Source organism: Theropithecus gelada, chromosome 5 (genome assembly GCF_003255815.1).
Source record: "Theropithecus gelada isolate Dixy chromosome 5, Tgel_1.0, whole genome shotgun sequence".
NCBI lineage: Eukaryota > Metazoa > Chordata > Mammalia > Primates > Cercopithecidae > Theropithecus > Theropithecus gelada.
The window spans coordinates 39,729,077-39,746,415 of record NC_037672.1 but is presented as its reverse complement, the minus strand read 5'-3'; the positions used below and the strand labels follow the sequence as shown (position 1 = coordinate 39,746,415).

Sequence of the window (17,339 nt, the reverse complement as noted above, 5' to 3'; positions counted from 1 at the left end):
TCCTTATTTGTAATTTCCTTCAGGCTTTTCTCCCCTAGCCTTTATTTTTAATCTGTGGTTTATTTTTTTCTGGATTTCCACCTCAAAATGGCCCAGGATAAGGCCAGAGTCTCACAGTTCTGAGCTCTAGTTCTCCTGACTGCTATGCCTATTATAGCTGCTATTTATTCCCCCTTTTTTCCTTCCCCCTTTTCTTTTAGTGCCTACTAATTGTTCTTTGATTATTTCTTAAAGTTCATCTAGAAATTTTCTCAGCCTGCCTACCATTCTACCATCTGAATTGGTTATTCTTCTGTTTAAGTCTCTCCGGAAAGAAATTTTCTATAGCAAGTCAAAATTCCATGTGGTACAGTGTAAACCCAGTTAAAGACAGTGTCTTTTAGTGGAAAGAAAATGTGCTGACAGACCTGAATTTGAATCCCAGCTTCCCTACTTACTAGCTCCATGATCATAAGCAACTTGTTTAATTTTTCTGAGTCTTGGTTTTTTTCCTCTACAATTATAAGAACACTATCCTCAAAAAGTTATTGTGAATACTAAGTGACAGTATGTGAACACTACCTAGAATATTGCCTGGGACATTGTTGTGTTTAATAAATATTAGCTCCTTTCCCTTCATTTCTTTTCCTCCTCTTTCTGTCCTTGCTAGAAATAGAAAACAGTTACTATATTCTGTACGTTGACGGAATGTCTTCTGTTTCTAATATTCTAATTAACCTTATCTATGCCTTTCAATATAAGCAAGGGATAAGAATAAGTTTCATTTAATTTGGAGCAATATAATGTGATTAAGAGAGTCATTAAAAGTGCCAGTCTCAGAGTCAGACTGGTTATATTTGAATCCAAGCTCTGCCACTTACTAGCCCCATTATCCTAGGAGACTTCATTAACTTCTCTGAGCCTGGGATTCCTCATTTGTAAAATAGAAGTTAACAAGTTACTACTTCACAGAATTCTTGTGAAGACTTACTGAAATAATCCAAGAAAAGTGCCACACCCAGGGCCTTACATCTAAGTTCTCAGTAAATATTAATGCTAAATAATAATTATTTTAAATGTATTTAAAAGCCAATAAAATTAAATGTAAATGCTCCTATATTTAGTCTGAGATATTCATTTCATAAAGCATACATCCTAGAGATTAAGACACTTTTGAGTTTGAAATAATCTGTTTATGATTTAATTAGGATCATGTTTAGAACATAGGGGCTCTAGAGTCAAACAAATCTAAATTTGAATCCTAGCTCTTCTCTAGTTCCTTGACCTGAGAAAAATGAATCAATCTTTGAGTCTCAGTATTTTCATCTATAGAGTGCTGGTAAATTTTAACACTCACATCAAGAGCTCTGGTATATTCAGAATAGCATACTGGCCAGGATCTTTTCTGATTGCCTACATTATTCCAATTATTAAATATTTTTAATATCACCCTGGTCTATTAGATTGGTGTAAGGATTAAATGAGGTAACAGAGGTAAAGGACTTTACACATATTAAGTACTTTATATATGGTTGCTATTATTTATCAGATGTATTTGATATGCTATTTTAATTATTTTACATAATTTTATATTTTAAACTGTCAATTAATTTCAATAATTTAGAAATTAAAACAAGTACCTTCATGTTCATTTAAAATAAATTCTACTGGATTACTAACACCCAGTCCTGAACAACGAGGTAGCAGCAAAATCACTTTAACTTTCTGTAACCTGTGATCCTTTGATTCAATGTTAATAAATGTCTCACGAAGTATTTCAATATCTGGGGAAAAAACACAGAAAAATTAATGTAAAATATTAATGAAAAATCTTAATGTAGTATGCGACTATATCTATTTATTGTACATTTTTAAATCCTCAACCTCACAAAAATTCATTTTGATGTAGTTAGAAAAGAGGGCTATTCTTCTCTGATACCTACCCAAAGTTAATACAGGAATCCTATTAATAGAATGCTTTCTCCTTCACCTGAAATGATGTTGAAATTTAAAATTAAATTTCTCATTCTGAACTGCAGGATATATAGTAGGGGAGAAATGGACTTCAGAGGCAGAAAAATTCAAGTTGACTCCCAGCTTCACTCTTTACTAGCTGTGCATTTTAATCTCCCTGAGCCTCCATTTCCTTCTTCATAAAATGAGATGGCTACCTCATATAACTGTGGTGAAGACTAAGATAAAGTAGTTAAGCTTAGCATGGTGTCTATTACATAGCAAGGGCTCGATATTGGTTATTTCCCTCTCCCATTCTTTATCCCCTTTTATGTTCTACTCTCCAGGAAAAAAAAAAAAACAAGGTAGGGGAGGGTTATCAGAAGCACTTATAAGTTGCCAGTCCAAGGTACAGAATCCATACAAACTGGTGTAAAACATCAATCAGAACTTTAGGGATCTTGTGACTTAGCTTAAGAGTCTGCCTTCCCTTGCATTATAGTCATCTGTGCCCCTATTTTACAGCCAACCCTTCACTTTTGCAGTGGCTAGCACACCCCTCACCTGCTGAAGAATCACTCTTGATATGTCCCCACCTGCTGCCTTTCTCTTGCCTCATCAATTTTTCCCTCTTCCTATTCTCTGTGTCTTTTAAAACTGTTTTTTCTTTCAATAGTCATCCTTTTCTTCTTGCCCCCTGCCACTATTTTAAACATTTTATTTGAAAACTTCAAACATCTGCAATTTGGCATAATAATATAATAAATTCTCAAGTGCCCATCACAGAGTTTCAACAGTGAAACATTCATGGTTAATGTTCTTTCATCTGTACAATGCAGCCCCTCCCACCCAGCCCCCTATTATTTTGAATCTATAAATAGTTCCACATATATCTCTAAGAGGATAAAATCTTCTTTTAAAATGTAACCACACCAAAAAAGTTAAAAATGTTTCCTTATTATCATCAAATATCTAATCCGGCTCACATTTCCCAATAGTTTCACACATGTCAAAAGTTTTTTGTTTGAATCAGGATCTAAATAAGGTACATACATGGCAATTGATCAGTCTTACTTTAAATTTCTTTTCAGCTACAGGTTCTCCCTCCATTGTTTCTTAACATTTATTTCTTACTGAAACTTCATTATTTGCCCTGCCAGGGTTTCCCACTGTCTGGATTTTGCTGTTTTCCTAGAATGCAGCTTAACATGTTCCTATTTTCTGTACTTCCTGTAAATTAGTAAGTGAATCTTTTTTTTTTTTTTTTTTTTTTGAGACGGAGCCTCGCTCTGTCGCCCAGGCTGGAGTGCAGTGGCCGGATCTCAGCTCACTGCAAGCTCCGCCTTCCGGGTTCACGCCATTCTCCGGCCTCAGCCTCCCGAGTAGCTGGGACTACAGGCGCCCGCCACCTCGCCCGGCTAGTTTTTTGTATTTCTTAGTAGAGACGGGGTTTCACCGTGTTAGCCAGGATGGTCTCGATCTCCTGACCTCGTGATCCACCCGTCTCGGCCTCCCAAAGTGCTGGGATTACAGGCTTGAGCCACCGCGCCCGGCGTAAGTGAATCTTTAGAAGACCAATATTTTTTCCTTTGGGGGACGGAGAGAAAGGGGCAAAACTACTTATAGATGGCATGATATTCCTCCACTCAGTTGCCTTTGTGGTACCACCAAAGGGGTTGCAAAACACTCACATTCTAATTCTAAAACGCCTTTTTCCTTTATTAGCTGGAATACTTCTAAAAGGAGAAATTTCCTCTCTTCTACTGCTTGGCTCCCCAGTAGTTCCTATTCCCTCTTGTTAAGTAGGTAAAAACTGCTCAACTATTTGAAAACTCTAATGTGTACAGATGTAAGAACTGAAGAGAGCAGCCACTATTCCCACCCTCAGCCCCAAGACTGAGAGAAAAGTGAACAAGGAACTTAGAAACTCAGCGGAGCACCTCCCTGCCCCCAACCCTACACTCAACACAGACCAGGCTGAGATTCGGGTCTCTGAGAAGAGGGCATGATACCAAAGGAAGATGCTGTCGTAAACACTGCCAGGATTCTACACAGCCACCACAGGGATAAACAAGCATTGGAAGAAGAAAAGTCCTTTCTTCTTCCTCTTTCAGTCTTACAAAGTCTCTCCGGCAACCTCTAATGACAGAGGCAGTTGGCAATGGAGAAAGGGAGAATCAGAGCACAGTCCCAGCATCGTAAGACAGGACAAAGTGTGGGTTTAGAGCTGAGAGGCAATAATAAGAACTGGCCCAGTTTCTGAACCTGCTTTCTCTTGATTCTTCTTCTAATTCTCTGTGGCTCCTCTGCTGATTCCCTCTTATTCAGCTTCCTAACCTCTAGGTATTGGAGTGTCCAGAAATCAGCTTTTAGATTTCTTTACTACCTAAACTCACTTCTTTAGTGATCGTGACATTCAATATTATGTAAATGCTGACAAATCCCAAATGTGTGTCTCTAACACAGACTTCTCCCCTGAACTCCAAAAGAGTGTACCCAAATACCTGCTTGACATTTTCACTTAATGTCTAACAGGCATCTTAAACCTAATATAACTAAAACCTAACTGTACCACAGTCTTTCCCATCTCAGGAAAGGGCAACCTCGGCCGGGCACGATGGCTCACACCTGTAATCCTAGCACTTTGGGAGACCAAGGCAGGCAGATCACGAGGTCTTGAGCTCAAGACCAGCCTGACCAACATGGTGAAATCCCGTCTATACTAAAAATACAAAAATTAGCCGGGCGTGATGGCATGCCTCTGTAATCCCAGCTACTCAGGAGGGTGAGGCAGGAGAATTGCTTGAATCTGGGAGGCGGAGGTTGCAGTAAGCCGAGATCGCGCCACTGCACTCCAGTCTGGGCGACAGAGCGAGACACCGTCTCAAAAAAATAAATAAATAAAAGGAAAGGGCAAGCTCATCGAGATTATAAAATGAACTGGGAAGTAGTTCCTCCTTCCATTCTCTGAAAGAGTATTATTTCTTCCTTAAATTATTTGCAGAATTCTGTGACAATACCATATAGGAATAAAATTTTTAAAAACTTTTTGTCTTGTGGGAAGATTTTCAATTATGAATTCAATAGATATTAATAGCCATTAATCTTAAGATCTTAATAGCCAGATCCAAGAGTATCCAGATTTTCCAAAACTATTTCTCACTTTTGGCAACTTGTCTATCCAGGAATCCATATCAGTTAAATGTTGAAGTTTATTGGCATAAAATTGCTCATAGTATCTTTTTATTGTATTTTTAAATGTATCTAGGATCTGCAGTGATATTATTGATAACTGAATTGTTTTATGTTCTTTTTCTTGATGAATCAATTCTATTTTCTTTTAAAAAGTCACTTTTTGGTTTTGTTGAGAGAGATGCTGTTTGTTTTCTATAACATTAATTTCTGCCATCTTTATTATAGTCTTCCATCAGGTTTATTTGATGCTGTTTTTCTAACTTTCTTATCATGCATGTAAGCATCATCAATCTTTACTATTTCTTCTTCTCTAATGGTAGTATTTTAGGCTACAACATTCCCCCTTAGTTGCATTCTACATGTTAACGTGTATTTTTACAATCATTAAGTTCAAAATATTCTCTAATTCCCACTGTGATTTCTTTTATGACTGATAAATTATTTTGAAGTATGTCATATTAATTCCAAAGTGTGGCGGGGTGTGGTGGCTCATGCCTGTAATCCCAGCAGTTTGGGAGGCTGAGGTGGGTGGATCACCTGAGGTCAGGAGTTCGAAATAAGCCTGGCCAACATGGTGAAACCCCATCTCTACTAAAAATACAAAAAATTAGCTGAGCATGGTGGCACGCACCTGTAATCCCAGTTACTCGGGAGGCTGAGGCAGAAGAATCACTTGAACCTGGGAGGCGCAGGTTGCAGTTAGCCAAGATCCCGCCATTGCACTCCAGCCTGGGCAACAAGAGTGAAACTCTATCTCAAAATAAAAGAATCCAAAATGTCATGGGATTTCCTACTTTTTCTTTTTTTTTTTTTTTAATCGATTTCTGGCTTGATTCCACTGTGGTTGAAAAACATATTATGGGCTAGGTGTGGTGGCTCATGCCTGTGATTCCAGCACTTTGGGAAGCTGAGGCAGGAGGAACGCTTGAGGCCAGTAGTTTGAGACCAGCCTGGGCAACATAATGAGACCTTGTCCCTACCCAGAAAAAAAACAAAAACAAAAACGCTGAGAGTGGTGGCATGTGCCTACAATAGCAGCTACTTGGGATGCTGAAGTGGGAGGACTGCTTGCACCCAGGAGATCAAGCTGCAGTGAGGCAGGATCACACCACTGCACTACAGCCTGGGTGACAGTGAGAACCAGTCTCTAAAACAACAACAACTTTGTATGATTTCAGTCCTTTGAAAGTCACTGAAACTTGCTTCCTGGCCCAGTATGTAGTAATTTTTGCTATTTATGTGTGCTGTGCAGTTGCTAGGTACAGAGTTCTACAAATGTTAGTTTGGTTAACTTGCTGATCATGTTGTTTCCATCTTCTATATAGTTACTTATCTTACTAATTTGTTTTCAATTTGAGAGAGGTCTGTTAAAATCTCCCACTAAGATAAATTGATAAATTGTCTAGTTTTTGGTTCTGATTGATTTTCTTAAGGTTTAAGTATACAATTCAGGGGTTCTTCTGAGTATATTCACCAAGCTGTGTAACCATCACTATTATCAAATTCCACAACACTTTCTTCACTCCCAAAAGAAACCCTATACTCATTGGTAGTCATTCTCCATTCACCGTTTCTCCCAGCCCATCACATTTGCTCATCTATTCTATGTTTCCATGGATTTGCCTGTTTGGGATATTGTCCTCTTCCCCTCATTTATGTAATCACAAATGAGGACTTTTTTGTTTGGCTTTCTTACTTAGCATCATGTTTTAAGATTCATCCATCTTGCCCCATTAGGATTTCATTCTTTTTTATGGCCAAATACTCTTCCATTGTATGGATACACCACATTTTTTAATCCACTCATCATTTGATGGACATTTGGGGCTATTTCCACCTTTTAGCTATTATGAATAACACTGCTATGAACTTTCATGTACAAGCTTTTGTGTCAATATATGTTTTCAGTTCTGTTGAGTATGGACCTAAAGGTGGCATTCTTTTTTTTTTTTTTTTTTTTTTTTTTTTGAGACGGAGTCTCGCTCTGTCGCCCAGGCTGGAGTGCAGTGGCCGGATCTCAGCTCACTGCAAGCTCCGCCTCCCGGGTTCACGCCATTCTCCGGCCTCAGCCTCCCGAGTAGCTGGGACTACAGGCGCCTGCCACCTCGCCCGGCTAGTTTTTTGTATTTCTTAATAGAGACAGGGTTTCACCGTGTTAGCCAGGATGGTCTCGATCTCCTGACCTCGTGATCCGCCCGTCTCGGCCTCCCAAAGTGCTGGGATTACAGGCTTGAGCCACCGCGCCCGGCGGAATTCTTAAGTTATATAGTAACTCTATGTTTAACTTACTGGAAAACTGCCAAACTGTTTTCCAAAGTAGCTACACCATTTTATGTTCCCATCAGCAAGTTTTCCATATTGTTGCTTACACGTTGTTTTCCTTTTTTTTTTTTTTTTTTAAACTATAGCCATACTAGTGGGTTTGAAGTGGTATTTCATTATGGTTTTGATTTGCAGTTCCCTAATGATTAATGATTTTGAGCATCTTTTCACATGAGCTTACTGGTCATTTGTAGATCTTCACTGGAGAAATATCTATTCAGATCTTTTACCCTTTCTAAGTTGGGCTACTTGTCTTTTTATTGTTAAGTTGTTTATATATTCTGGATACAAGTCCCTTTGCAGACAGATGATTTGCAAATAACTTCTCCCATTCTGTGAGTTATCTTTTTTTTTTTTTTTTTTAAATGGATTCTTGCTTTGTTGCCTAGGCTGGAGTGCAGTGGCGCAATCTTGGCTCACTGCAACCTCCGCCTCCTGGGTCCAAGTTATTCTCCTGCCTCAGTCTCCTGAGGAGCTGGGATTATAAGTGTGCACCACCATCCTGGCTAATTTTTGTAATTTTAGTGGAGACAGGGTTTCGTCATGTTGGCCAGGCTGGTCTTGAACTCCTGACCTCAGGTGATCCACCTGCTTCAGCCTCCCAAAGTGCTGAGATTACTTGCCTCAGCCTCCCAAAGTGCTGAGATTACAGGCATGAGCCACCGTGCCCAGTCAGTCTTTTCAGTTTTTTGATAGTGACTTTGAAGCACGAAAGTTCTTAATTTTAATGAAGTCCAATTTATCTGTTTTTTTTTCTTGTTGCTTGTGCTTTTGGTGTCATATCTAAACAACCACTGCTAATTCCAAGCTCATGAAAACTTACCTGTGTTTTCTTATAAGAGTTTTAGCTCTAACACTTATATTTTTGATCCATTTTGGGTTAATTTTTATATATGATTTGAGATATGCATCCAATTTTATTCTTTTCTAAGTGCCTATCCAGTTGTCCCAACATCATTTGTTGAAAAGACTATTCATTTCCCATTGCATGGTCTTGGCAACCTTGTTGCAAGTCAACTGACCATAAATGTAAGGGTTTATTTCTGAACTTTCAATTTTGTTCCACTGATCCATACATTTATCGTTATACTAGCATCACACTTCTTGATTACTGTAGCTGTGTAGTAAGCTTTTAAATCAGGAAATGTGAGTTCTATAAACTTTGTTCTTTTTCACAACTCATTTAGCTATTCTGGGTTCCTTAAATTTCCATGTGAATTTTAGGAACAGTGTGTCAATTTCTGCAAAAAGCTCAGCTGAGCTTTTTATAAGAACTGCGATGAATCTGTAGATCAATTTAGGGAGCACCGCCATATCAAGTGTTCCGATCCTTAAACGTGGAATATTTTCCATTTGTTTATGTCTTCCTTAATTATTTTTTATTTTTTTAGAGACAGGGTCTCACTCTGTTGCCCAGGCTGGAGTGCAGTGGCATGAACCAGCTCACTGTAGCTTTGAACTCCTGGGCTAAAGTGATCCTTCCACCTCAGCCTCCCAAGTAGCTTGGACTACAGGCATGTGCCACCATGGCTGGTTAATTTTTAAATTTTTGGTAGAGATGGGATCTTGCTACGTTGCCAGATTGGTCTCAAACTCCCGGCCTCAAGTGAGCCTCCCACCTTAGCCCCTCCTAAAGTGATGAGATTACAGATGTGAGCCACTGCACCCGGCCCTAATTTCTCTTTTCTTCTTTTTTTTTTTTTTTTTTTTTTGAGACAGGGTGGAGTGCAGCGGTGCAATCTCAGCTCACTGAAACCTCTACTTCCCAAGTTCAAGAGATTCTCCAGCCTCAGCCTCCCTCGTAGCTGGGACTACAGGCATGAGCCACCACACCTGGCTAATTTCTTTTTGTATTTTTTATAGAGACGAGGTTTTGCCATATTGCCCAGGCTGGTCTCGAACTCCTGAGCTCAAAGTGATCTACCCACCTTGGCCTCCCACACAAGCCACAGCATCCAGTCTCCCAATTTGTTTAAATGATATTTTGTAGTTTTCATCGTACAAGTCTTGAACTTCTTGTATTAAATTTATTGCTAAGAATTTTATTCTTTTTGATGTTATAAAAAGGATTGTTTTCTTTCTTTGATTTTTTATATTATTCATTGTTGGTGGATAGAAATACAATAGATTTCTATATATTCATTTTGTATCCTGCAACCTTACTATATACTAATTTGTTAGTTCTAATAGTGTATTCATTGATTCCTTTGGACTTTTTGTATACAGAGAGTGTTCACTTGTTCTGGACAATTTTACTCTCTATATATTTTAGGAGTATGTTATTCATACATATATCTTTAGTACTGTCATATTTTCCTGATGAATTAAACCTTTCATAATTATAAATATCTCTCTTCATTGTTAGCAATGAAGTGACTTATGCCTGTAATCCAAACACCGTGGGATGCCAAGACAGGAGGATTGCTTGAGCCCAGGAGTTCACAACCAGTCTGGGCAACATAGCAAGATGTCATCTCTACAAAAAAATTTAAAAATTAGCAAGGCATGGTGGCACATGCCTGTAGTCCCAGCTACTTGGGAGGCTGAGCAGGAGTATCGATGGAGCCCAGGAGGTTGAATTTATATTGAGCTGAGATTGCCCCACTGCACTCCACGTGTGTGTGTGTGTATTTCTATGTTTACATAATATTTTAATGTCATATGCATATAATGTACGTTAGCTTAAATACATATTATTTGGTTTAATCTACCATCGTATTTGCTATTCGTCTTGCTTTTTTTATGTCCCCTTTCTCTCTTTTTTTTTTTTTTTTTTTTTTTTTTTGAGACAGGGGCGCTTGCTCTGTCACTCAGGTTAGAGTGCAGTGGCACAATCATGGCTCACTGCAGTCTTGATCTCCTGAGCTCAAGCAATCCTCTAACCTCAGCCTCCCAAGTAGCTGGGACCACAGGTGTATGCTACCACACCCGGGTAATTTTTTGTATTTTTGATAGAAATAGGGTTTCACCATGTTACCCAGGCTGGTCTCAAACTCCTGGGCTCATGCAATCCACACACCTCAGCCTCCCAAAGTGCTGGAATGGAACTACAGGAATGAGCCATTGTGCCTGGTCTTCTCTCCTTTATTTATTTATTTATTTATTTATTTATTTATTTATTTATGAGACAGAGTCTCACTCTGTGGCCTAGGCTGGAGTGCAGTGGCATGATCTCAGCTCACTGCAACCTCTGCATCTGGGGTTCAAGTGATTCTCATGCTTCAGCCTACCAAGCAGCTGGGACTACAAGCCTGTACCACTGCATCTGGCTAAGTTTCGTATGTTTAGTAGAGACAGGGTTTCACCATGCCGGTCAGGCTGGTCTTGAACTCCTGGCCACAGGTGATCCTCCCGCCTTGCCTCCTGAAGTGCTGGGATTACAGGCGTGAGCAACCACACCCGGCCTCTCCTTTTTAATCTTTTTTTAGACTCATATTCCAATTCTATATTCTATTCCTCTCCCCCTTAACTATTCATTATACATTATTTTATTATGTGTTTACTTATTATCCCAGAAATTATAGCACACATCATTGACTTAATATACTACTTTACCACTTCCTAGAAAAGCAAAAACCATAGGACATATTAATTCTATTTTCTTTCCTCTAAAATTATATGCCATGGTTGTAATTTATTTTAGTTGCATTTAACATTAAATATCTTTAGTCCCACAGACATTAATTTGCAACCCCATTAGACATTAGATTATAATCATTTAGATTTACCTAAGTACTTAACTTTTTTTTTTTTTGAGACGGAGTCTCGCTCTGTCGCCCAGACTGGAGTACAGTGGCACGATCCCGGCTCACTGCACGCTCCGCCTCCTGGGTTCATGCCATTCTCCTGCCTCAGCCTCCTGAGTAGCTGGGACCACAGGTGCCCGCCACCACGCCCGGCTAATTTTTTTGTATTTTTAGTAGAGACGGGGTTTCACTGTGTTAGCCAGGATGGTCTCGATCTCCTGACCTCATGATCCACCTGCCTCAGCCTCCCAAAGTGCTGGGATTACAGGTGTGAGCCACCGTGCCCGGCCGCATCTCCACTTTTTTTAGAGACAGGGTCTTTTTTTTTTTTGAGATGGTCTCGCTCTGTCGCCCAGACTGGAGTGCAGTGGCACAATCTGGGCTCACTCCAAGTTCCGTCTCCTGGGTTCATGCCGTTCTCTAGCCTCAGCATCCCAAGTAGCTGGGACTACAGGCGCCCGCCACCACACCCGGCTAATTTTTTGTATTTTTTAGTAGAGAGGGGGTTTCTCCATGTTAGCCAGGATGGTCTCAATCTCCCAACCTCATGATCTGCCCACCTCGGCCTCCCAAAGTCCTGGGATTACAGGCGTGAGCCACCACGCCCAGCTGAGACAGGGTCTTGCTCTGTTGCCCAGGTTGGAATGCAGTGGCACAATCATAGCTTACTGTAACCTCAAACTCCTGGGATGAAGTGGGAGTACAACTTGAGCTCAAGTGGTCCTGAGTAGCTACATCCAGCTATTTTTTTATATTTTTAGTAGAGACAGTGTCTCACTGTTACCCAGGCTGGTCTCAAACTCCTGGCCTCCTAGCTTGGCCTCCCAAAGCACTGGGATTACCAGCATGAGCCACTGTGCCCAGCCTCCAATTTCCTATGTAACATTTCTTCTACCCAAACAATGCATCTTTAGTATTCCCTTTACTGTGTCTACTAGTGACAAACTCTCAGATTTTGTCTGAGAATATCTTTATTTTATTTTATTTCAAAGAGTATTTTCGGTGGATATAAAAATCTAGCTTGGTAGTTTCTTTCAGCATTATGAAGACATTGTTTAATGGTTCTGGTTTTAATTGTTTCAACTGAAAAGTTAGTTTTTAGTTTTATTGCTATTCCATTGATGGTATATGTATTTTCTCCCTGGCTACTCACCAATGCCTTTCTCTTTGGTTTTCAGCAGGTATGCTATGGTATGCCTAATATGTTGCCTTAGTCTGTTTGGGCTGCTACAACAAATGCCATAGAATGAGTAGCTTACAAACAAAAGAATTTTATTTCTCACAAGTCTGGAGACTAGGAAGTTGAAGATCAAGGCACCAGCAGATTCAGTGTCTGGTGTGGGCCTGCTTTCTTACAGATGGTGCCTTCCTGCTGTATCATCAGGTGGTGAAAGGGGGCTACCTAGCTCCCTGGGGTCCCCTTCATAAGGGCACTAATCCCATTCATGAGGGCTCTGCCCTCACAACTTCCTAAAGGCCCCACCTCCTGATACCATCACTTTGGGGGTTAGGATTTTAACATACAAATTTTGGGGGGATACAAATAGTCAGGCCATAGGATATGTTTTCCATGTATTCTGATTAGACTTTTACAGGGCTTCTTGAATCTGTGGCTTAATGTCTTTCATCCATTTTCAAGAATTCTCAGCCTGAAATTCAAATATTGTTTCTTTCCAATTCCTTTTCTCCTTTCCATCTGCAATTCCAATCAAACACACATGAGATAACTGAATCACTGAGTCTCATGTGTGTCCTATGACCTCTTTCATATCCTTTGTCTCCCCATGCTTAAGTCTGGATATTTTCTTCAGGCCTATCAGTTCACTTATTGTATCTTCAGTTCTGTGTAATTTACTGTTAAATCCATATCACATTTATTTCTTAATTTCACACATTGTATTTTTCAGTTCTAGAACTTTCTTTTAGCTTTTTTGATTATAGTTTCCAGTTCTTTGCTAAAATTCTAAAACTTGACATTTAGTCCCTCCAGCTTATTAATCATAGTTATTTTAAAGTGTACATTTTGAGCCAGGCACAGTGGCACCTGCCTGTAATTTCAGTTACTTGAGAGGCTGAGGCAGGAGGATTGCTTGATCCCAGGAGTATGAGATCAGCCTAGGCAACATAACAAGATCCTGTCTCAAAAAAAAAAAAAAACTAAAGTCCACATCTGATAAATCCAGTATCTCCAGATATGCTGTGGGTCTGCTTCTACTGCAGTGCTTTCTCTTTCAGTCATATCTTTTCTTGTTCTGTCAGTGTTTTATAAAATTAAGTGGTAGATATTGCATCAGAAAAAATTCAGAAGATACGGGCTGGGTGCGGTGGCTCACGCCTGTAATCCTAGCACTTTGGGAGGCCAAGATGGGTGGATCACCTGAGGTAAGGAGTTCGAAACCAGCCTGGCCAACATGATGAAATGCCATCTCTACTAAAAGTACAAAAATTAGCCGGGCATGTTGGCAGGTGCCTGTAATCCCAGCTACGCAGGAGGCTGAGGCAGGAGAATCGCTTGAACCTGGGAGTAAGAGGTTGCAGCGAGCCAAGATGGTGCCAACTGCACTCCCACCTGGGCAACAAGAGGGAGGCTCCGTCTCAGAAAAATAAAAAAATAAAAAATAATAAATGAAAAAAATTAGAAGATAATTAGAAACGTCGGATAGTGTTGTTTTCCTCCAGAGGGAATTTACTTTTGCTTCTGGCAGGCAGCTAAGACTGGGCACTAGCAATCCCAGATCACCTTAATCTAATTGGGAATTAAGATGACTGGAATGTGGGTTCTAATTCTTTGGAGGACTGATCACTATCCAAGATGGACTTTGGGGCTCCAAGTGAAATCCTGAGTGTTTACCAGGCTACCTCTCCTGGTCAAATCCTGAATTCCACTTTTTGTCTCCCTATCCCTGTGAATCTGTTAAAAGTTTTGCTTAGTTTTTCAGCCTCGCTGAACCTACAATAAAATGTAGTCTTTAGTTAGCATGATCCAATGGAAACATTTTTTAAAAACAAGAAGCCTAAAAGACCTCCTAGGCCAGGCCTGGTGGCTCATGCCTGTAATCCCCAGGACTTTGGGAGGCCCAGGCAGGCAAATCACTTGAACCCAGGAGTTTGAGACTAGCTTGAGCAACATTGCAAAACCTTGGCTCTACAAAAATTAGAAACATTACCCAGGCATAGTGGCATGAGCCTATAGTCACAGCTACTTGAGATGCTGAGGTGGGAGGATCTCTTGAGCCCAGAAGGTAGAGGCTGCAGTGAACTGTGATCATACCAGTGCACTCCAGCCTGGGCAACAAAGTGAGACTTTATCTCAAAAAAAAAAAAAAGACTTAGCTTCTAGTCCTAGATACTATCTTTGTCACTTAAGCGCTTATGTAAGTATTTATTAAACGATAATCATTCTTATTTATTAAATGATAAAATTTCTACTTTAACTAAATGTTTGAGCCTCAAATTATGTGAGCTAAATGTCAAACACTATTACAAAGTACCAAGATATTAATTTAACCTACAGTTGTTTAACCAAATTAAGTAACAAGGACAATCTGATAAGATATAGATTAGTTAGGATTTTAAGATATTAGTTCACATATAGAGCTTTTGCGTTACAAAAAACTAATAAATTAAAACTTTTTAACATTTCTAAAATCTTATAGAACAATAATCACCAAATGAAGAAATATTTTTACATACTTTTACATCCCATTTTTGTGAAAAGGGTCTTCAAGTCAGGATCCTTAGCTTGTGATTGTACTCCACACACAAATACTTTTGAGGTATTATTATTTGTTAAAATTGACATATGGGCAACTGTGTACCATGAACCTGTATTGACCATTAAGATATCATCATCCATATTTAATAAAGCCTTTACAGAATGGACAGCAAGACTTCGAGATTTGTCCTATAAGATAATAGTATGATTAGAATTTCAAAGGGTATCACTAGAAATATAAGCTGACTTCTATTTGCTTTACATAAAAGAAAGTACCTCATAGTAATATTAGATACCTAATCCATTTTAGTTTTAATATCTTAATATATGTTTAAGTAAAGAGTTAGCAAAGACAACTGATGTTTAAAACAAAGAGCTTAACTTTGTTTGGCCTAAATTATGACTGTTATTATCTAATTTTTGTATAAAGCAATGACAGAATCTCTAAAATATGGTCAACATATTAATGATGTCCTATCTTAGCTCCAATTCTTACCCCTTCACAAAAACCCACTTATCTACTACATCCATTTTCTCTTCCCCATTACCTTGTCACCTAAATTGCCACTAGCTCACAGAATAACACTAAGATGTTTGAGAAGCTTATCAAAGGGGGCTTGACAGGCTGGGCTTCTGCAGTTGATCTCAGTGCTTGATATGGTAAGAGATTCTGCCCAAGAATATGAATGTGGAAAAGAGATAAACCTTAGAAGATCAAGGTACATCTGAGGCAATAATTGGAATCTAAGGATGTAAAAATGAATTTAAACTACTTTTTTATACCTTTTATTTTCGTTCTGTTGAAACCACATTATACCTCACATTCTCTTCCTGGACTGATAGGCTTTATACACCTCTTACAAATCAAAGCTATAAGACTATATTAAAGAAATTATGAAAAACCATTACAATTGTTTTTTCATATGCAAGATGGCACTAGTATCTTCCCCAGAAAGAGAAGGAAGAAAAGGTCTCATTGTTCTCTCTCTTGAATTCTCCTTTAGGGGAGAAAAGTAGAACCTTACAGCTGCCAGCAATGCAAATCTTCCCATTTATGGAATCTGGGAGAAGGATATGTTCTTTGTAAATTCACATGAGACAAAGATGCCAATCAGATGCACTGATTGTAGAGGTATTAATTTTATTCAAGGTGACAATTAGGCCTTATAAACCTCCCTGATAATCTACAAAAATATAAACAGTATTAGGTTTTCTTTTTAAGTGGAGAAGTTCTTTGGCTAGGTTGGATTGTTGAGAATCACAATGAAAGTAAATATTAGTTTACCTGAAAAATAAGTTTGTAATCTTTGAAAAGATCTATATTTATAAGATCATTTTTAAGATGAGATGGAAAAATTAAGACATCATAGCAATGCTGATCCACAGCAAAGACTTTATCATCAACATGCAATACAGACTTGACTTTATTATAGCCTCTTCTCTTCAAATTATTATAAACTTCTTCAGGGCTGTAAATATACAACAGTAGCTTGTAATTACAAATATAATACATTAAAAATGCGCTTAACACTAACACCTTTTTCCTGTAACAAAGAAAAATATCACTTAATACATTACATCTAATGGAACTAACAATGTTAACTAACAATAAACTAAAAGATAATTATAGGCAGAGAAGTTAACATATTTATGTAATAACCTTTGGTAATTTGGTCATAAGCTCTGGAACTTAACTCTGATTGCCTAATCGCTCCCCTTGATGTGCCACCCCCACCTCTTAAAAAGGTAATGCTTCTCATCACATTATTTTAAAAGGATGGAGACTTGAAATATAAAGAATTTGATTTAAACACTTACCTGATTTTACAAGTATTTATCCAAGCATAAAGTGGTAAAGTGGAGGCCCTTAGTTCCTGTTTCCTAACTGTTTCTGGAAGGATGTGGTAAATTGAAAGGGCATCATGCTTGATTCGACATCTTGCCAATGCCGCAGCCAATTTTATCTTAAAACTAGAGACAGAAAATCCATCCTTAATCTATTGCATTTGAGACAAGACTATCGATTTTCCACTGGAAACTCTAAAAAATTACATTTAGAATTTTAACAAATAATAATTCCATTTCAAATTTTTGAAGTCTAAAATAAAAATGTGTCATATTTGTAAATAGAAATCCAAGGCTGGGCACGGTGGCTCATGCCTCTAATCCCAGCACTTTGGGAGGTCGAGGCAGGTGGATCACCAGAGGTCAGGAGTTTGAGACCAGCCTGACCAACATGGGGAAACCCCATCTCTACTAAAAATACCAAATTAGCTGGGCGTGGTGGCGGGCACCCGCAATCCCAGCTACTCAGGAGGCTGAGGCAGGAGAATCACTTGAACCCAGGAGGCGGAGGTTGCAGTGAGCCGAGATTGTGCCATTCCACTCCAGCCTGGGCAACAAGAGCGAAACTCTGTCTCAAAAAAAAA

The 17,339-nt window shown here is 39.0% G+C and overlaps 1 protein-coding gene across 1 annotated transcript in view; it reads right to left on the bottom strand.

Annotated features, from left to right (window-relative positions):
- Positions 1 to 17,339, bottom strand: part of NSUN7 (NOP2/Sun RNA methyltransferase family member 7) — a 52,600-nt gene that overhangs the window by 17,216 nt on the left and 18,045 nt on the right. The window contains exons 5-8 of the mRNA XM_025385874.1: positions 16,729 to 16,881; positions 16,196 to 16,379; positions 14,889 to 15,099; positions 1,620 to 1,763 (exon numbers count right to left, since the gene is read on the bottom strand). Coding sequence (XP_025241659.1) covers positions 1,620 to 1,763; positions 14,889 to 15,099; positions 16,196 to 16,379; positions 16,729 to 16,881 — 692 coding nt within the window. The remainder of the gene's footprint in view (positions 1 to 1,619; positions 1,764 to 14,888; positions 15,100 to 16,195; positions 16,380 to 16,728; positions 16,882 to 17,339) is intronic.